General features: G+C 34.3%; 2 protein-coding genes across 2 annotated transcripts; one reads left to right on the top strand and one right to left on the bottom strand.

The window, feature by feature from the left end:
• Nucleotides 1-1298: 1298 nt before the first annotated feature.
• Nucleotides 1299-4319, top strand: LOC131643323 (receptor protein kinase-like protein At4g34220). Its single transcript, XM_058913515.1, has 2 exons — nt 1299-3162; nt 3351-4319. Exons 1-2 carry the CDS (start codon nt 1551-1553, stop codon nt 4046-4048), a joined length of 2310 nt encoding a protein of 769 aa, XP_058769498.1. The 5' UTR covers nt 1299-1550; the 3' UTR covers nt 4049-4319.
• Nucleotides 4320-7051: 2732 nt separating this feature from the next.
• On the bottom strand, nt 7052-7783 carry LOC131647346 (uncharacterized). Its single transcript, XM_058917249.1, has 3 exons — nt 7606-7783; nt 7211-7512; nt 7052-7150 (listed from the first exon to the last, which is right to left on the bottom strand). Exons 1-3 carry the CDS (start codon nt 7781-7783, stop codon nt 7052-7054), a joined length of 579 nt encoding a protein of 192 aa, XP_058773232.1.
• Between the last annotated feature and the right edge of the window lie 14469 nt (nt 7784-22252).

Genomic DNA, 22252 nt, shown 5'->3' with positions numbered 1-22252 from the left:
ACCCATACAACAAGCTGAACAAAAAAAATTCTCTTTATTATTGAAGGAGACGATATGAGCTGAAGATGGAGGCGATCCCGATTGAGGCGTTATTGCATCCATAGAACAGACCTAGACCTTACCTAGTAATATGATATGATAATAAAATGTAAAGATAGAGTTTTCATTTATATTGTAGGGTTAATAGTAGTTTACCCCCTGTAATATGAACGAGTTTTGGTTTACCCCCTACCGTTGCCAAAGGCAGGTTTTGGCAACGGTTTTTTTGAAAAAACTGTTGCCAAAGGGTAGGGAGGGGGCAAAAACAAAATTCGCTAACATTACAGGGGGTGAATTACTATTAACCCTATATTGTAATAAACTTTTTGATTAATGAAAAATTAGTTACAAATTGATACAATTGTTTGTATTTATAAACGCAAATGTTTGATCTTCTATAACATATTGGATACAAACAAGATTAACCATATATATAAATAGAAATATGATTTGAATGGGGGAAATTTTTTTAATTAAATCTTTTAGATATTAATTGTTTTATTCAATTGTTACCTTAATTGACAAAAGAGAACTATCATTATAGCCTCCTCTCCTTGCCCAACGTATATATGGATTTTAGTTCTATAGATAAAAACAAATCTCTCATGCAACATAGAGAACTATTATTCTCTCCTTCCCTTGTTTTTTTCTTCTTCCAAATTTCTCCATTTTCTCTTCCTCTTAGCTCTAAAAATACCAAAATAGATACTAATAAGTTTTTCTTGACATAGAGTAGACCGTGTGAACTATAACTCTTCAACCGATATTGGTCCTAGAGTATAACATCATAAAATGTTATAAAAAACTTACCTCAAATAAAACAAACTAAAGTTTGATATAAAATTAAAATGCGGTGTGCCTGATACTTTTCACACATGACTCGTGCCTAGGACAGTACAAGAACTATAGTTTATTCTCCAACAAAGTATAGTCTAAAAACAATCATACACCAATAAAATAAAAACAATGTCCTGACATCTGCAAAACACTCTACCACCTTTGAATATAATTTCATTTCCTAAAAACTTGTGCATTTCCTACTGTCTTAAAAAAACAGTAAAATCACCCTTTTAAAATTTTCATTTTTCACCCACACAAAAATTATGGACTCCAACTCACATAGGTGTCTTGTAGTATGAACTAGATTCCTTTCTGTTCCATTTTCCAATTATTTCTATAAATAATTTTTTGTTTTTTTCTAACATGACGTAGATAGTAGGTGCAGCAAAACCATATATCCCACTTTTATTATCTTAACTTCAGTTAGGTTCATTTCATCTCTATCAACTGCACAAAGGAAGAGATTTATTTGTCTTTGCTTTCTGCTACCTTTCTTTTTCTCCATACTCTTATTCGTTTTTCATTCTTTAACAACTTCACAAAGATTTGGTGAACAGAACAAACATATTGTAGTTAGTAACCATATCCTTTGTCTTGATTGTTGTTTTTCTGCATCATATGAACGAACTTGTTCTTGCAATTCCAATGTGTCATCTAAGTAAATCATCACGATGAAATTGAAACTTAACACCCTCTTGAGAGTTTCATCTTTTTTTGTTCTTCTACTTCTTCAATACTCAGTTGCTCTTAACTCTGATGGAATTTTCTTGCTGAAATTCAGATACTCCATCCTCAGTGACCCTTTATCAGTCTTTGAAAACTGGAACTATGATGATGCAACTCCATGTTCATGGCATGGAGTTGCATGTAGTGAACTAGGATCTCCTAATACACCTGATTTCTTTAGAGTAACCAGCTTGATTCTACCTAATAGCCAACTTCTTGGTTCCATTGCAGAAGAGTTAGGCTTTATTCAAAACCTTCATCACATTGATCTCTCAAACAATTTCCTCAACGGTTCATTACCAAACTCTATCTTCAACTCTTCTCAACTACAGTTCCTTTCACTCTCCAACAATGTCATCTCAGGTAAACTACCTGAGTTGGTTGGTTTATCAACAAACCTACAAATTCTCAACCTTTCTGAGAATGCCTTTGCTGGGTCAATCCCAGAAAACCTCACTTCTCTTCACAATCTAACCATTGTTTCTCTCAAAAGTAACTATTTTTCTGGTGAAATCCCAAATGGTTTCAACTCTGTTGTGATTCTAGATCTGTCCTCTAATCTACTCAACGGTTCTCTCCCAAGTAACTTCCAAGGCCAAAATCTCCAATACTTGAATCTCTCTTATAACAAACTCTCAGGAGCAATTCCACAAACATTTACAAGGCACATTCCGGAAAAATCTACAATTGATCTCTCATTCAACAACCTAACAGGACCAATACCTGAATCTTTGTTCAATCAAAAAATGGAATCACTCTCTGGAAACTCTGATCTATGTGGAAAACCTCTCAAGACTCTTTGTACTATTCCATCTACTATGTCTACTGCACCACATATCACAAACTCATCTTCACCAGCAATTGCTGCCATACCAAGAACAATCGACTCAGGAAATAACACAAACACATCAACTACAACTACAACTAGTGGTGGTTCACAGAATGGTCTAAAACCTGCTACAATAGCAGCCATTGTTGTTGGAGATATAGCAGGCATGGGAATTTTAGCTCTTATCATACTTTTTGTCTATCAACAAAGAAAGAAAAGATATCCAAAATCAACCAATGTTCTTCAAGAGAAGAATGCATCAGAAACTGTAGCCAAACAAGAACAACAATCTCTGAAAACACACTCACTTCAATGTTCTTCTTGCTGTTTAACAGTTAATCAGCAAGAAGAAACATCAGAAGCAACAACTTCTGATGACAGTGACCGTGAAATCCAGAACCTTCCGAAAGAAGGTACACTGGTAACGGTAGACGGCGAGACTAAGATGGATTTGGAAACATTGTTGAAGGCTTCAGCTTATATACTTGGAACAAGCCGTGCCAGTATTGTGTATAAAGCAGTGTTGCAGGATGGAAGAGTTTTTGCTGTTAGAAGGATCGGCGAATGCGGTGTTGAAAGAATGAAAGAGTTTGAGAATCAAGTTAGAGTTATCGCAAAGATTCGTCATCCTAATTTGGTTAGGATTCGTGGTTTCTGTTGGGGTGAAGATGAGAAGCTTGTTATCTCTGATTTTGTTCCTAATGGCAGCCTCTCTGCTATTGGTTACAGTAAGTCCATATTACTTTTTCTTTGTATTTAGTTTTGAATTATATGAAATATTCCATCTATGCGGTCTTTATAATAAGAAACAGATAATTTTTTAGGTTTATTGAATAATTAATGTATTTGTTGAATGATTTTTTAGATTCATTAAATAATAAATGTATCTGATCTCTGAATCATGTTTATGTTTTAGGAAGAGGGGGTTTGTCGCCGATGAATTTATCTTTGGAATTGCGGTTGAAGATAGGGAAAGGGATGGCTAGAGGACTTGCTTACATTCATGAAAAGAAATATGTGCATGGAAATGTTAAACCAAGTAACATTTTATTGAATTCTGAAATGGAACCAATTATAAGTGATTTTGGACTTGATTTGCTTCTTCTGAATGATATCAACCATAGAGGAAACGGTTCAGCTAGGCAATTAGTGAACCAGAAAACACAACAGCAACAAGAGTTTCTCATTGGTTCGACTCCGAGTCCGTATACGACAATGGGGTCGTCATCGTCGACGAGTGGCGGTGGTGGTTGCGGTGGTGGTCAAGTACAACAATATCAAGCACCGGAATCTTTCCAAAACATAAAACCAAACGCTAAAATGGATGTGTATTCATTTGGGGTTGTTTTGTTGGAGCTTTTTAGCGGGAGGGTTTTCTCGGACCGGGAATTGGACCAGTGGTCTGTTTCGTCCGGTTCGGTTGAAGAAGATAAAAACCGGGTTTTGAGGTTGGCTGACGTGGCTATTAAACATGAGATTGAAGGTAGAGAAAATGCTGTGTTCACGTGTTTCAAGTTGGGGTTAAATTGTGTTTCTCTTGTCCCACAAAAGAGACCGTCCATGAAAGAAGTACTACAAACTTTAGAGAAGATTTCCACCGTTGGTTTTAATTAATTTTTTGAATGTAATGATAGTGATGTAACTTGATTGAACCATGTTTTGAGATCAATGTTTTTAGCTTTTTTCCAACTTTTGTTGACTTGAAATTGTATGAACAAAGAAAAAGATTGTTGGAAAGATGTGTTTGTTTATTAGATGTTATATTGTAGCTTTGACGGGTGAATGGAATCTTTTTGTCTTTATATATAAGTTGCTTTCGGTGGAGACTATGGGCAATTGGCATGGGCGTGGCCGGTGTTGATAACTATAGTGCATCTCACTTGTGCTCCCCAAAATTTTAGAAAAATAATGGTGTTATTAAAAGTTATAAGACCTATGTTAATGGTGAACCTAGGTCAAAGTTTGATACTAGTGTGATTTAGATTTAAGTAAAACGTAACTTCTTTTTTTGTTGATAACATAAGTTAAACGTAACTTAAGTATCAATGTTTAGAGTTGGTCTATTTATATGGGTAGATAGATTAGTAGATGACCAATTCAGATATTAGACATGAATATTCTTAATGAAATGGTGAGAGCGAGGTACCGAAGAAGTATTTATGATAGGTCACATTATTTAGAATCATTATGATTTATGTTTAATTTGCTATACATTTTTCTTTATTAAAATAAATTGTTGACTTCATTGTGGCTACATGTTACTCTTTGAAGTTAAATTGTAGTTTCTCCTATTTTCTTTATTATTATTTACAAATAACATGGTAATTTTTGTTTAATTTGCTATACATTTTTCTTTATTAAAATAAATTGTTGACTTCGTTGTGGCTAAATGTTACTCTTTGAAGTTAAATTGTAGTTTCTCCTATTTTCTTTATTATTATTTACAAATTTACAAATAACATGGTAGATTTGGCACATTATATATATATATATATATATATATATATATATATATATATATATATATATATATATATATATATATATATATATACGAGAATGATATTTTTATGTGAGAACATGAGAATGAAGTAAATTTCGGATCTTTATTCATTTGAGGATGATACGCTGAACTCAGCCTCAACTTAGAACCCAACGTCTCTTGCAAACTCTTCCAAAAATCTGAAGTAAACCTCGAATCTCTATCCGAAATAATACACAGAGGAACACCATGCAGCTTCATGATTACACTTGTATAAATCTCCGCCAACTTCAGTACTGGAAAACTGATGTTAATAGGAAAAATGAGCCGACTTTGTAAGCCTATTAACAATCATCCAAATCGTATCATGTCCTCTTGAAGTATTAGGTAATCCCGTCACAAAGTCCATTGAAATGCTATCTCATTTCCATTATGGAACTTCATACGGTTGCATCACCCCTGCAGGTTTCTGATGTTCAACTTTTGACTTCTGGCAAGTTAAACATGCATACACAAACTGCGCTACGTCGCGTTTCATCCCAGGCCACCAAAACAAGTTCTTCAAATCTTGATACATTTTAATAGCTCCCGGATGAATACTCAAACTACTTCTATGGCTTTCTTCGAGAATCATTCTTTTCATCTTCGTATCATCGTGAATACAAATTCGATTGCGAAACCTCAAAACACCTTGCGCATCTAACTTGAAATCATTATTCTGAGACTGATCAATCCCAACCATAGAATCTACCAACTTCACATCTAATTTCTGAGCTTCTCTGATACTGTCTAGGAAATCATTATTAATCTTCAGCATACCCAACATCACACTTTGCGATATCACTTCACAAACCAAACTCATATCTCTGAACTGTTCAATTAATTCCAACTCTTTAACCATCATTGCCGACATATGAAAAGTCTTTCGGCTTAAAGCATCAACCACAACATTAGCTTTACCTGGATGATAATTCAAGCTAAAATCATAATCCTTCAACAATTCTAACCATCTTCGTTGTCTCATATTTAATTCTTTCTAATCAATTAGATAATTTAAACTTTTATGGTCACTAAATACTTCAAATCTAGAACCATAAAGATAATGCCTCCAAATCTTCAGCACACAAAAAAACTGCAGCAAGCTTTAAATCATGCGTAGGATAGTTCTTTTCATGAATTCTCGACTGTCTTGACGCATAAGCAACTAACTTATCATTATGCATGAGTACACCTCCTAAACCCATCTTAGAAGCATCACAATACACTACAAAAGACTCTCCCGGATTAGGTAACATCAAAATAGGAGCCGTCGTCAATCTTCTCTTCAATTCGGTAAAATTTTCTTCAGACTGAACATCCCACACAAACGCTCTGCCTTTACAAGTCAGCTTCGTTAACAGAAGTGCTAACTTAGAAAAACCTTTAATAAACCTTCTATAATAACCAGCCAGCCCCAAAAAGCTTCTAATTTCTGTAACCAACTTTGGAGTATCCCATTGCAACACAACAATGCCACTACCTGAAATAACATGACCAAGAAAACTAATCTCCTTTAACCAAAATTTGCATTTGGACATCTTTGCATATAACTTTTTCTCCTTTAAAACTTGCAATACTATTCTCAAATGTTCAGCATGCTCTTCTTCCAATTTGGAGTAAATTAAAATGCCATCGATAAATACTACCACAAATCGATCCAAATAAGTATGAAAGATACGGTTCATGTATTCCATAAATACTCCTAGCCCATTAGTAACACCGAAAGGCATCACAGAATACTTATAATGTCCATAACGAGTCCTGAAAGTCATCTTCTGAATATCTTCATTTTTCACTTTAATCTGGTGATAACCCGATCTCAAATCAATCTTGTTAAACACACGAGCACCCACCAATTGATCCATCAAATCATCTATTCTTGGAAGAGGATACTTGTTCTTAATCGTTACTTTATTCAGTTTCCTATAATCAACACAAAGCCTCATACTTATGTCTTTCTTCTTTACTAGCAACACTAGAGCTCCCCACGGTGACACACTTGGTCTCACAAACTTCTTCTCAAGTAAATCTTCTAATTGCTTCTTTAATTCTACCAACTGAGATGCAGACATCCTGTACGGTGCCATAGAAACAGGTCAGGTACCAAGTACAAGATTGATCATAAATTCAACTTCTCTTTTTGGTGGTACATCAGGAATTTCATCAGGGAAAATTTCAGGAAATTCACGCACCACCTGCAACTTATCAATAACAGCTTAATTCTCAATAGATAACGAAGCCATCAATGAAAACACCTGAGCTTCCTCTTGCATCATCTTCCGTAACTGTCTAGCAGACAATAAACCAGTCTCTTCCTTTTCAGGAGTAGAAAACCTCACCGACTTTTTATAACAATTAATATGAACATATTTATATTCTAACCAGTTCATACCTAAGATAACATCCAAACCGCTTAACGGCAAACACACCAAATCAATAGCAAAGTCCCTGTCAAAGATCGACAAAGGACACTTTAAACACACAAGATAAGTAGTCACTGATTCCTTATCTGGAATCTCGACGACCATCTCACCATTCATAAAAGACAACATAAGACCTAATCTTTCAACACAATCAATATCAATAAAACAATGTGTGGCACCAGTATCAATAATAGTAATTAAAGGAATACTATTAATGAAACATGTACCTCGGATAAGTATGTCCTCCGTAGTTGTCTGAGTCCCTGCTAAAGCAAACACCTTTCCACTACCTTGTGCCTTCTTTGGTTTCTGACACTGGCTACTAATGCGACCTTCTCCACCACAGTTGAAACAGATAACTTCCTTGTGCTTACACTCAGGAACTGTATGCCCATTCTTGCCCATACTTTGGATGTTAGACTTATGGTACTGAGTTATCCGTGTCTCTAAGTCCTCTCTGAACTTGAACTGTCATTATTTCCTATCTGAACCATGACCTTGTTGGACCAAAGTACTACCTATCTTCGATATACATGAATGTTTGAATTTCAACAATTAACATTCAAAACACATACTCAAAATGGTTCCTCTCTGAACCCATAATTTTGCCAATGTAAAGTCAACATTGCAGTTCCTTTCTGAACTACTCAACTCAACAAATTATATAGTTACAACTCAATAATTATATAAATAATCACAACTACTCATCAATAGAGTAAATTGTATTATTACTCATGTAAGCCCATCAACAACGTAATAAAACAATTACTCACAAACATATCAACACAACTCTTAACATGTTAGAGTTTCTCAAATTTAACTCAAACAACTCAAAAGGATTCCTCTAAAATTCCGAACAACTCAAAATTCAATTCTTTTGGCTTGGAGGTCTTAAACAAGTAATAATAATGCTCAAAACAACTCTAAAGAGCCAAATACCTTCAACTTCAACCCTCAACCTATCAAAGAACTCTAAACAAATAAAACAGTGACTCTAAATCCCGTCGAATTGGACGATAAACTGCCATTCGCAGCCGAACCGCCGCCTGCTACCTGAACGGTCGTCTGCTTTACTCCCGAACTGCATATTCGCACGCTGACGACATCGGCCTAGCCACTGAGTCATGGCCCCCACCTTTCGTGCGGTGCGATCAAGTCGTGTTGTTGCGGCTTGTGCCGCGTGTGCAATCTGGTGTTGTCGACCGCGGAATTGCGCCGCTGAGTCGTGTGCTCTGGTGCCGCTGACTGCGACCTTGTTTCATTGACTTACGCTCCCGCTGCCACCAGCCAAGCGCGGCTCTCCCTGATTCTCTCGAATTCGTTGATTTTTTATTGTTTGGAAAAAGATGCCATTTGGGATTTTCTGGTTTTTTTATTTCGCCCCTAAAACTTAAATCCACAACTACAGACAATTCTATACCATAATTCAATTATTATAATTTTGCCACAAGGCACAACCACATATCCTCATACAACAACAATGCATCAACAAGGCAATTTTTTTTACAAATTATACAATTTCATAACATATTCATGAGAATAAGGGAAACCTCATCAATCGATGCCTCAAAAAGTTTTTCCCAAACACTTTTTGGTCACAAACACAATAATCACAAATATAAAAAGGGAGAAAACAGGAGGGTAAAGAATTTTCACTATCCCTCTATTTAACCACCCTTTTACAAATAATTCTCTATTTACTTAAAAAGTTTTGATCGACAAAATCCTTTGGCCTTTTTGGGATTTTTCCCCGCTCTTCCAGTTTCTTCTATATTTGCCTCTTTCTGCTTTTTTTCAAACTTTTGCACCTACAGTACAAAAGTTCCCTCAACTTACCATTCATATTAACCTAATTCTTAATACTTCTCTCACCCCTCAACTCTCCCTACACCCTTATTTTTACTTCTAAAATTTCAATTTCTATTATTTAATTAAATAAATAATACTATAAATTAAATATTTCATTAAATCTCACCGCACCCTTCGCTCTAACTTAACTCACCCCTTGCTCCTTAATTTTAATAATAATTCTATTTTTCTCCCAACTCTAAAATATTTCTATTTTTTAATATTAAATAAATTAAATAATTAACGATAATTATAATCAAATCTTAACTCTCCCCAATTAATCACACATATTCACTAGATTAAATAAAGGGTTAAATATTTTTCTAGTCCTCCTAAATATTGCGAATTTCGTTTTTTGTCCTTTAAAATTTTTTCTTTAAATAATGGTCCTCTTAAATTTCTCAGTCCCTAATTTTAATCTATGCCGTCTATTTGATCTATCGGAAGTTAACATGGCACGCCACGTCACTTAAAGTCAACACTACAGGTTCCAAACCTCCTTAAATAACTGAAAAAACAATAAAAAATTGAAAAATGTTGGCTCTTAGAAACAGTACATAGTGAATTAAATCACAAAAGCCATTTAAATAGATCATTAAATAATTGAGACAGAATATCATATCTCCACCTATGACCTAAATGGAAAACAATTACATCAGGTAATCAGGACAACAACAAGAAAAGTATCATTAGATTTGAACATTGTCAACTATCTCTTACTGGTTGTTATAATGCACATGCAATATTGCAGCAGCTAAACTCAAGAAACTGACTAATATATTGTCAACATGATTCATCCGAACCCCCAGAACACCAATATATTGTCAACTTACTAACTTAAATTGAATGTTCAATGCACCCACTTGTTTAATTCATTTTAAAATCACATACCCGGTCATAGTAATAAGTGTTTCCAATTAGTAAGGCAACATGTTTGTTATCCTGCTAAGAAGCTTGCCACCACAAAGAATGTGCCTGCTGATGCTTTTTTGCGTCAGTGCAAAGTCCATATTCATCCATGCACATGTTTCATTCTCCATATTTCTCAAGAATCCAAGTAGCATTACTTTGTTCCACTTGATAACCCATCTCATCCATTTTTGAAAACAACATATATGCCTTGCCAACATCACCTTCTAAGTATGCTTCCACTGCCCATCTAGACAAAGAGCTCCATGGACCTCGTTCTGCAACTAATTTGTATAAGGCAGTAGCCTAATACCATAAGTTCAAACTTGTAAGCACATAATTTTGTTGGCAGAGACTTGTATTTTGATATAATGGATGATGTGATACAAACCAGAGAAAACACATACAATATGAGACGACGACCCATGGTGGCGAAGCAACCTAATGCAAATAACCGACAATATGCGATGGCGCATGGAAGAGTAGAAAGTGTAACGTTAATAATTTCTCGCAAACAATTAATCAAACAGTTGGTAGACAAGTAGATGCAACTTCATCATAATAGAATTTCAAAATAAAACCTTAACAGTATGCATTTATTTATTTGGATCAAGAATCAAATCAAAACTTAAAATTCTACCAGTATTTGTTACCATTGGTCCTCAACATGGTACTCCCTCACAACTCCATGCATACCTTGAAGGTTTGTGATTGTGAAGTAATTACTGAAACTTTTGGATTTAGTAAATTACATTCTAGTTTATATTCTATACTCCCCTTGATAGTTTTGTCCTTTTAACCTTTTTCTCTCCTTTTCCTTTTAATGTACACCTACTACAGAGTAGAACTCAAGAATCATATGATTAATTGGACTAATTGAAGCTATTAGGAAGATTACACAAGAATATCGTGTGTATTTTAGAGAGGATTGTTTTGATTATCTTGTTGACAGTTCCCATAACATATAAGCCATTATTTTGCTCTCATGCATTTTCTTATGATGTTTTGTATGATTACACCTAACATAGATATAAATGGTGTTAAAACAATTAGGTATAATGTTAAGTAGTTTTTATAAGCGATGTGGAGAGAGCTAAAGAAAAAAAACCTTGGTATACTTTAGAAAGTTTAGAGTAGAAATTTTGTGCTTTAATTCACTACATAATATTTCTAAGAGCCAACATTTTTCAATTTTTATTATTTTTCAGTTATTTAAGGAGGTTTCAAACCCCCACAATTTGTCAGTGTTGACTTTGAGTGATATTACGTGTCATGTTCTATGCCACGTCAGCTTCTGTTAGACCAAATAAACAGCAGGGACTAAAATTTGGGATGGAAAAATTTAAGAGGATCATTCTTTAAAGAAATTTTTTCGAGAGACTAAAAACGAAATTCACAATATTTAGGAGGACCGTAAACAGATTTAACCCTTAAATAAAATAAAATAAAATTAAAAAAGAAATAACTAAAGTTGGGGTGTTACATTCAACCCATTTGGTGACATAACGTAACACAAAAGAATATATAAATGAGAATTTGATGGTGGAAAAGACCCATGAAGTCAATTCCCCTAACATATCATTTAGGGGCACTTCATCTCTTTTTGAGATGTTACATGTTTTCTAACATTTGAGTCGTTGTTGAACATATAACTTACAGTCTTTAAATAAAGTTGGCCACCAAAATCCACTTTTAAGCACATTAGATGTTATTATTTCTCCACTAAGGTGCCCCCCCATAGGTTGAGCTATGATAGTCACAGAATGCTTCTCGCCTTTTCGCCTGTAACACACCAGCGAATCAAACTATCAGCACTATTTTTAAATCGATATTGTTTATCTTATAAATAGTGATTAGTCTCCTTGTAAAATTGTTTCTCTCTCTCTCCCCAAAAAAACTGTTTCGGTGAAGAGAATTTAAAATCGAATTACCTGAATGTCCTAAGTAATTGTGTCATAATTCTTTGAAAAAAGAGACAAAGGAGGATGGTGAGAAGTGGAAGTGACTAATTTTGTGGTAATTGGATAGAGGTCACCAAACAATCCCCCTTTTTTTTCCAATCGCACCCACATTATACTTTATGTTCATTTTTATTATTACATGTTTAACAAAGGGGTTTACACATTGGGTTCTTCCAAATTATTTGAATTGTTGTTTAGTGCTTCTTTGTAAGTTCAATTCGAGATTTAGGGTTTTTATGTTGATTAATTCAATAAATAAAACAATAAAAATTACAAAGAGAAATGAAAGTGAATTAATTGATCATGTAATCTAATAAGCACATATTTCAAATCAAGCAAATTTGTGTGATTGATATTCTTCAACTTAGTTCACTGTGTGATTAATAAGTTAAGATATTTGTATTCATAATAAAGTGAATTGATTTTGCATCAACTCAACAAAGGAAGCAAGAAGTGAGAAATTAGGAGTATCTTACTCGGTGACTAAACTTGTTCCATCAAGGTAGTGTGAACTTGTTTCTTTTGATTTACCAACACATAATCTACAGTTTCGGTCTTCTGGTTTTCCCGATTTTTTGCTTCAAAGTTACTACATCAATTTTTCTACATTAATCGCAATTTTATGGTTTTTTCCGCAATGCTTATACAGTCTATTATCTAAGTTTTGCGCGTGTTTGACAATGACATATCATGGTGTTGTCACTTTGTATGGATTTTCACCATTTTTTCTTAGTCTGTGGTTGGTTTCTGGATCTATTTTTTGTTCCACTGCGGAAAGTGGAAGCTTGCATCATCATAGTTGGGTTTTCCTCGATTTCATATCTTTCTTCAAAATCAAGCCTGTTACAATCAAGCAAATATTAAAAGGAAAAGGAAAAGAATACTTTTATTATTATACACAAAATGCATATTACTTACTCGGGGATACAAGCCATTAATAGATATAACTTTAGAGTGAAAGAGATACTTAAAAGATCATTACAATAAAAAGTTGAATTGCCAAGTTTGAACTAACTTGTAGTTCTTTAAGTCAGATAGTTATGACTGAACCGAATCGTTTCAATTTACTAAGAATCAAATTAAACTAAAATTATTCATTTGATTTACCGTTTCAAAATTTCAAACCATGTCAAACCGTTTGAAGATAATTTTTTCAAAACGAACCGTTTAGTAAAGAACTGAGCTATTTTTCATTTTTTTATAAAAAATTTAACTTGTTTTAAGTATTTTTCATTTTTAATTTTGGTTTGATTCGGGTTCAATTTCAGTTCGGTTCGATTTCAATTTTAGTTCGATTCTAAAATTATTTGTGTATTATAGTTTGACGGTTCGATTCAATTCTTAGATTTTTTGAATAGTACTAGTACTAATAGATATTTAGATGTTTGAGGTCCAGACGAAAGTATTTGGTTCAATAAGACTAGTTCTGTTTTGGAGTGTATGCTTTCATGAAGTGTATATTAAAATGTGTTTGGAGTATTATATCATCAAAGAAGAAGAATATGTTTGGAGTACGGCTGGAAATTGTTATATTTAGAATTTGTATGCCCTATTAAATTAAACCAGTTGTTATTGGACCATTTTGTTTTTGGCTTTTCTTTAAAGTGATTTTCATAGTGTTACATAATTTTTATAAAAAAATGGAAAATTTTTCACTCCACCCCATAGATTTCTTACACACTATATGAATTTTTATTTTTGCCCTTAACTTTCGTAGATGGATCTCCGGAAGCACCACATATTTTGAAAAAATTTGATTTCTTTCGTAGATATATATACGGAAGCGTACAAAAACAAAGAAATCATATTTAAAAACACTTTTTTCAAATTAAAAATACTTCCGTAGATACATCTATGGAAGGTGGTGAAAACAGAGTGTTTCGTAGATGCATCTATGGAACAGTCTGCTATTTTTTTAATTTATTTCATTTTTCAGTTAAAAAACTCCATTTTTTAAACACACATTTTTTAATTCAGAAATACATGTAAAGACAACAATAAGTAAACCAATAAAAATACAATATATAAATAATGTCGGTCAAATACATAATCCAAATACATAGTCGAGTACATCATCAAATACATAAACAAATCAAATATAAATACATCATCTAAAAAAACTACTGAGTATGCCGGGTAGCATACTGCGTACCATCCTTCCCATGTCCTCCACCTCCGTTTCTGCCTTCGAGTCCACCAAGGGTTCTGCTGGCTCTACCCCTGGCATCAAGTGTCCCACGGGTCCTGGCTCGATGTCGACGGTACAGAAATGCACTCTCTGCCAGCCTGATCATATCGTCCAACACACGCCTATGAGCAGTCCCTTTAGGGAATAAACCCTCTGCAATGGCTCCAAGGCCCCTGTCAGCTATCTGACGACATAGTGGAAGAAGATCCTAAGTGTGGTCCAACTGAGGAAAATAAATATGTAACTATCAAATAAAACTTACATCTCCATCCCATATACGTCTCGCAACATGATCAACATATCTAGTAAGCAGAGAGGCGTCTACGGGCCCACCAGGGTACCAAACAGGCTCTGGCACAGGATCATCCTTGTGTACCTCCGGAGGTGGCCCGGTAGAAAAAGTACTGCCCCGACGAAGTCTGCGTGAGGGTGGTGGCAAATCTGACGTAGAAGTACCCTCAGGATCATCCTGAGGTTTCCGTGATGCAGGTGAACGAATGGGTCCGGCTAGAACGGGTGATGGAGTGGGCCTGGCTGATGCAGTTGAACGAATGGGCCCGGCTGGCGCGAGTGTTGGAGTGGGCCTGGCTGATGTAGGTGAAGGAATGGGCCCGAGTGAAACGGGTATGCCGGATGTAAAAGGTGGGTCAGGTACAACCACAGTTCCATCAGTCAACTAAGATACTGTACGCAGCGCCCGCTCTGTCGAACGGATGCGTGATGTGTTGTCCTACCATGGATGTCTCTGTCTGGACCGTGAGTCATGATGTCTGCATTATGATACAAAAATGATCGAGTTAGAAACAGCATATTTATTAATCAACATAAAGATTTAAACAGGAAAATACTCTTCCGTAGATGCATATACGGAAGCACCGTGTTTTCAAGAATCCTGGGTGCTTCCGTAGATGGATCTACGGAAGGACCTTTCTTTCAAAAACATTGGGTGTTTCCGTAGATGCATCTACGAAAGTTTTCTAACGTTCATCTATTCCGTAGATCCATCTACGGAAGCTACCGAAAGCAGAGAATGCAACAATGGCATCTTCTCCACTGTTCAATCATCCAAAAACACCATTTTTGTCTTGATTGTCCGTTTTAAACCCAAAACATTGCATACATTGTCAATAAACACTATTTCTAAACCTATCCAATCAATTATGCACCTAAATATCGAATTCTAATTTGATTTCACAACTACTCTAAAATAACTCGAAATATCGAAAACTTACCGATTGAAATATATATTTGAAGTTGATGGAATATGTTGGAAGTTGATGTTGACAGTGTCGGTCGAACTCAAGCAAAAAAAGTACATTGTAGGAGATGCTTGTTTTTTTGGGGTTGAGAGAGAGTTTGTGTTTGAAGAAGAGAAAACTGAAGAATGGGGAAGGAAGGGTCTGGCGCGAAGTATAACTTCAAACTCTTCTGTAGAGGGATCCACAGAATGCTTCCATAGGTGCATCTACGGAACAAAGTAAACTTAAACAAAAAAAAGGTGCTTCCGGAGATCCATCTACGGAAGCACGAGGGCAAATTTGTCAAATTGGTGGTGCGCCTAAATGCTATGGGGTGGGGTGAGAAATTTTCAAAAAATGTACGAAAAAACTTTTCATATAAGCTTCAAATAAAAAATTGATTTGAATAGTTATTCTTAAAATGTTATTTTAGGTGTTTCATTTTTTTATATCAAAAATTTATAAAAAAAATCACTTAATTTTGAAGTTATTTCAAAAAAAAATTCATAAAAACCATTTTTGAAATACAACTTTTTGAAAAAAATTACAATTCTGACTAAGATTTGGTATTCAATAGTGTATATTTATACTATAAGACGTTAAAATTACTATTTCATTTAAAAAAACGAATATAAAAAAACTGATAATATTTTGAAAAACTGTTTTGTAAAATCTATTTTCAAAAATAAAAAAACTATATTTTTAAAGTTGAAACAAACAAGACCATTGTTGCAGTGTATTAAATGCTTGATCAGTGTTGGCTATTATAGATAAGTTGCAGTGTTATGAAACCAGGTATGGTAGTGATATTTTGATGGTGATTTTGGCGACGATCTTTGTAACACCCCAAATTCTACCCGAAAATTATAATGCGGAAAATATCAGAGTATTTAAAAATTTCAAACAACACATTGGAGTATCACATATCAACTTAAAACTTCAACTTGTATTTCATTCAACAATGATACATAGCATTCGAATTAACAGTCAACTATCAGCTTATCTCAACTCAGACAACTTTGAAGTATAATAAGTACCTCATATTATTCAACTTTGAATCAACGGTTATAATAACAACAACTAAAAACATCGACAACATAGAAATAACAATATAAACGACCCCCGAGTGCTACGTATCAGAGCGACACACCAATAGGACTCAATGAAGCAACAAACTTCCACATCTATACTGGAGTACCTGCCCATTTTCCATGGTAGGGGAAACATCAGCAGCAAGGGTGAGATATCAAACTATATAAATAGGATCATGATAAATCATATATTAGGTAAAGAATATAAATGAATCACCGCCTCACACATCATCAACATAAACAGCACAAAGAACGTCATCAATGAATAGTCATGATATCAACATATAAACATATTCAACAAGTCATCATGTAAGCATCTTCAACAAGTCAACACATAGGCATCTTCAACAAGTCAACATATAAGCATCTTCAACAAGTCGACATATAAGCGTCATTATCAATATATAAGCATTTTCAACAAGCCAACATATAAGCATCTATATCGTCATATAAGCATCGCAATGCATAATCAACAACTCCAGCCAACAACAACGGACAACGACTCAAATGCGACTCAACTGTGCATATGTATGTGGTACCAATCGGAGCTTCAGCCCCCGTCACCAATTGCCTTATTCAGAGGCGCAAGGCATAAGCCTTCGTCACTAGTTTGTCAATCCAGACTGTCACAGAGTATGCATATGAAATGTGACTCGACAAACAAGACAATACAGCATACTCATCACAATCACATATCGTCACGAGGCATAAGCCTATATCATAATCAATTATCATCTATACGAGGTAATTCACGTCACCATAATATTTCATCTTCACTTAGTCACAAAATCATCATCACAAATATATACAACATCACGTATTACAAATCATCACAAAATATCGTCATGTTTCGACACATCATCGCAATTATACAACTTCGCATATAAACAAGTCATTACATATATATCCTCATGCTTCGGCATATGACAACAAACATACAACTTCGTGTTTAACAAAATCGTCACAAATATACAATTCGCATATCATCAAGATTATTACAATTATCATCACGTTTCGGCACATCGGCACAATTACTCAATTTCACATATTAACAAAGTCATCCAAATCAAAACCATAATTTTCGATCAATTCGTAAGATAATCTCAACATGCTAATTTATCAAGTAAACCGAATCAACTTCCAATTATCAACTAATTCAATTAGACATAATATTATTTATCAAGACAACATCATTGGCATAGCAATATATTATTCTCAACATAAATATTCAACCAAATCACGATTACGGTCAAATTCTCAAGATACCGTAATTTACCGATAAACCGAATAATTTATCCAAGTCTAAGTATATTTCAATTAATTAGAATTATTGAAATTAATTCTACTATTTAATTTAATCAACCGATTAATGATTATATTATATTAATTCCAATTTTCATTATATTCTTCCTAAAATGTGTGTCAATTCCCATCACAAAACCAACATTTATTTATAAAGAATATTTAAATCAAACACAATTTCGATCGATCTGTAAAATATCACAATTTCAACAAAATAACACCACCACGTTAATCTACTAATTAAACTTAACTACCACATAAATTTTCATCAAATTCCAGACAACTAATTATACGGTTTAATACAGCTATTTCGGTCAAACGGAACTGTTTAGAATACATTTGTTCTATAATTTCTATTATTTCACAATTATACTTCATTACACTATGCCATTATATAATTCTATTATATAACCATTATGTACTTCTATTTTATATAACCATTATATATATTAAGTACCATATGATAAAGTAGAGATAGAAGAAAACAAATCTGCAGAATGTACAGGAACATCACATGGTAAAGCAACACAATAATGGAATAGCATTAAGATAGATATAAATGATAACAAAAGGGACATCATACAGCAACGTAATTGGAATTAGCTGGTAAACAAAATAAATTAATTAAAGTGATGTTTCATATGTATAATATATATATACTCATTAAGGGGTGGTAAGCAAACACAGACAAAGGAGTTGTCGCCCGTCACAGGTAGAAGTGCCGACCGACCGTCACAAGTAGAAGTGCCGACCGGCACAGGGCTAACCGGTGCTAAACATTTCATTATTAATTCGTTTCAACAATTTTCCAAAATACGCATGACCTTTTTATATTAATCCTAAATTCAATTTTTTTATGAAATAAATTCAACACAACACAAATCCATCATATTCTCATTTAGGTAGTAAGAATCCTCGTACCTTGGATTGACTGCAGCTCTAAAGAGAATCAATGGAAGATTGGGGGAAAATGGCACTTGAGAGCAACACTTTAGTTCTCCTTCTTCTCCTCTTCACAACCCTAGCCCCCTTTCTCTTTTCTTTTTCTCCTTTTCCTCAGTTCCCCTTTTTGCTTCTATGCTTCTACTATTTCCAAAAGACAAAATGAGACCACCACCAATTAGTCTCTATTTCATAATGGGTCTAATAAAATACACCCCTTAATACTTAAAGATATCATAATATAAGTCCAAATTAATTTCTACACTTAATATAAAAATAATACTTCCATTTAAATTCCATTAAAATAAAATCCGATTATTTTAATATACCGACTTATTACTCAATGCCTCATATTTCCGGTCTAATCTTAATTACTCGAAAAATTCCCAAAAGGCCAAATACTAACTCATTAATATTTTTAATACTAAAAATATTAAAATCTTCGATTAAATATCGGTCCGCTATCCCGAACTAATACCGACTAAAACGTCCCAAAACGCGAAAATTTCAATAAACATCTCAATAAATAAATAATATTATTCTTCCGACTATCCGACTAAAATCCGACTTTAACTTAATAAATCCAAATACGCCTCTCAAAATAATAGAGACCATCCAAATTCGACTAAATCCAATACTTTAATACTTTAATAATTTAATTAACCAATTAATTAAATTTGGGGCGTTACAATCTTGATGCTGCTTATTACACATAAAGTGTTTTAGGAAAAGATGAAGAAGATGATATTGGCGGCAAAAATGAATGAATGTATTATTGAATTCAAAAGGTAAGTTGACCTAGATATTACAACCATATATATAATGGACTTCAACATGCCTAAGGCCCATTAGAGTAAAAGAGGCTTAATGAGGCCCAAAGAATACAAATGTTATATTCTAATAGCTCCCCGTAAGTTGGGGTAAATAGAGTGAAGACCAAGCTTAGCAATATTATCTAAAAAAGGTGTTATGTCTAATGGCTTAGTAAAAACATAATCTACTTCTTGTAGAGAGGTGAGAGAAGTAGGTGAAATAATTGTTGTTGAAGCTTTTCACGGACAAGGTGGCAGTCGAGATCAATATGTTTTGTTCGTTCGTCGAATGATGAGTTGTTTGCAATGTGCCTGGCTGATGTGTTGTCACAATATAAGTTGGTAGGAGTTTGAAAAGGGATTTTCAGGTCAGCTAGAAGGTTTGTTATCCATTGTATTTCGCATACAGTTGTACCCATAGATCTGTATTCTTCTTCTGTGGAGCAGCGAGACACGGTGGGCTGTTTCTTCGATTTCCAAGATATGAGAGATTCTCCTAAGTATATGAAAAAACCTGTGATGGACCGATGAGTGTTTGGACATGTGGCCCAGTCATAATCAGAGAGAGAAGGCCTTGATTTGTATAGGTTGTTTGCTGGGGAAGTGTAAGCCTTGTCCTAGTGCAAATTTCAAGTAGCGTAGAACATAAATTGTTGCATTGTAATGAGTATCCCTAGGGGAACTCATGTGCTGGCTAAGCTGTTAAACTACACAGGCATTGTCAGGACGAGTGTTAAGCAGATAAATGAGCTGACCAACAAGGCGTCTGTATTTGGTTGGGTCTGGCAATGAGTTTCCATTGCTTGAAGACAGTATGGTGTCACGAGCCATAGGGGTCTTGGCTGGCTTGCAGGCAAGTAATCTTGTTGTAGACATCAAAACGAGTGTATACTTTCTCTAATTTATGTTGATTCCAGAATTGGTCTGAGCGTAGCCACAACCCAGGAACGCCTCATACAAAATTCTAGACTCTGGCTACGGTGTGGCCGTAGCTACTACTATAGCCCGTGACGAAACCCAAAAAAGTGCCTCTTCAGTAAAACATGATTTTTCCACAACTTATTCGTGGCTAGGGTTATAGTCCATGGGTAAACTCAGGATTCATACATTTGCCATTTGTATTTTCTCAAAAAACAACCCAATTTTCCAGCAACACACAATCAAAATAAATGGATAAACACAAGAAAACATAACATACAATTGATCATATTCATATGCATTCAATATAAAATCAAGCAAAATAAGCATCATTTCATGGATAAAACCCAAACCTCACATGCAAGAAACCTATTTGTTTCTACCCTAATAAAAATTCTAAAAGAATCCCACCTTGATGGAGAAAAGTTATGAATTGAAGAAGATGAGATGATAATGATGATGATCACTTAATGATCCATTTAATTCCACCTCGATTCTCGTTCAAGAGTCCAATAATTCCAACATGCAAGTCAAGATTCCCCTTAATGATTTAGCTTTCTCTTCTTCCTCAACCTTGCTCAAATCTCTCTCTCTCTCTCTCTCTCTCTCTCTCTCTCTCTCTCTCTCTCTCTCTCTCTCTCCCTCTCCCTCTCTCCCAACTCTCTCTTTTCTGAATTTAAAGAGGATGAAATGAGTAGAAAATGGTGAGAGATCTTAGGAAGCGGGCTTATACACTCCTATATGGAAACAACCAAAAATTCCTTGCCATTAGGTTCAATTTACAACTAATGTCATTGCTCTAATTATGGTCATAAAACTCTAATTGTTTCACCATGATTCCCTCAATAATCTCTACTAATATTTCTTAATCATGTTTTAAGAATGAGGGTTATTACACTTTCCCCTTAATATATTGATAAAAGTACACATATATAACTTAGTTGATCGTATAATCAGTCACGCCTTAGTTCTAGTATATGTGAGTAAACTTGTTCGCCCATTATTCCATGCATTCTTCCCCTTTTATAGCTCCATGTCGATGACTATTCATTACTCTCCATTGCATTTGCTTCATTGATGATATTAACTAATTAACTCTTCGTATACGTATTGTTACTGTTATTTGTGACTAGTGATGATTCATCGATATCGTGCTCGTACCTGCCACATCCTTGTTCAATCTCGAGATCAACCGAACTCACCCTCCACCAATTTCTTGACTATCTTATTCTTTCTTCTGGTAACTCTTTTTGGCATCTGTCTATGTATTTTAAAATTTGCCCATCACGAATGAATTGATAAAAATTGATATATACATCACATAATGGATAGATAGATATAACATGTCGGTAAGAGCAAAATATTTTAACTCAAAAAAAAAAATCAAACATATCAAAATTGATATAAACATATTTCTTTTCATTTTATTTTAAAAAAAAATCTTTTGTATTTTATTCGATTACCTTGCTTTTTCTTAGCAAGCACACTTATATTTTTATCAGGCTTATTTTTAGCAATTGGTAAAATAGTTTTCTTTTTAATACTTTTTTTACTGTTACTCCTTATCTATTTGTTGTTTTAAATAAAATATATCCATGCATACTTGTTTACTATTAATTATTCGGTTCAACCAATTACATTTTAACTCGAATATTATATGGGTTC

Source organism: Vicia villosa, linkage group LG1 (genome assembly GCF_029867415.1).
Source record: "Vicia villosa cultivar HV-30 ecotype Madison, WI linkage group LG1, Vvil1.0, whole genome shotgun sequence".
Lineage (NCBI taxonomy): Eukaryota > Viridiplantae > Streptophyta > Magnoliopsida > Fabales > Fabaceae > Vicia > Vicia villosa.
This window is presented reverse-complemented; position numbering and strand designations above follow the sequence as displayed.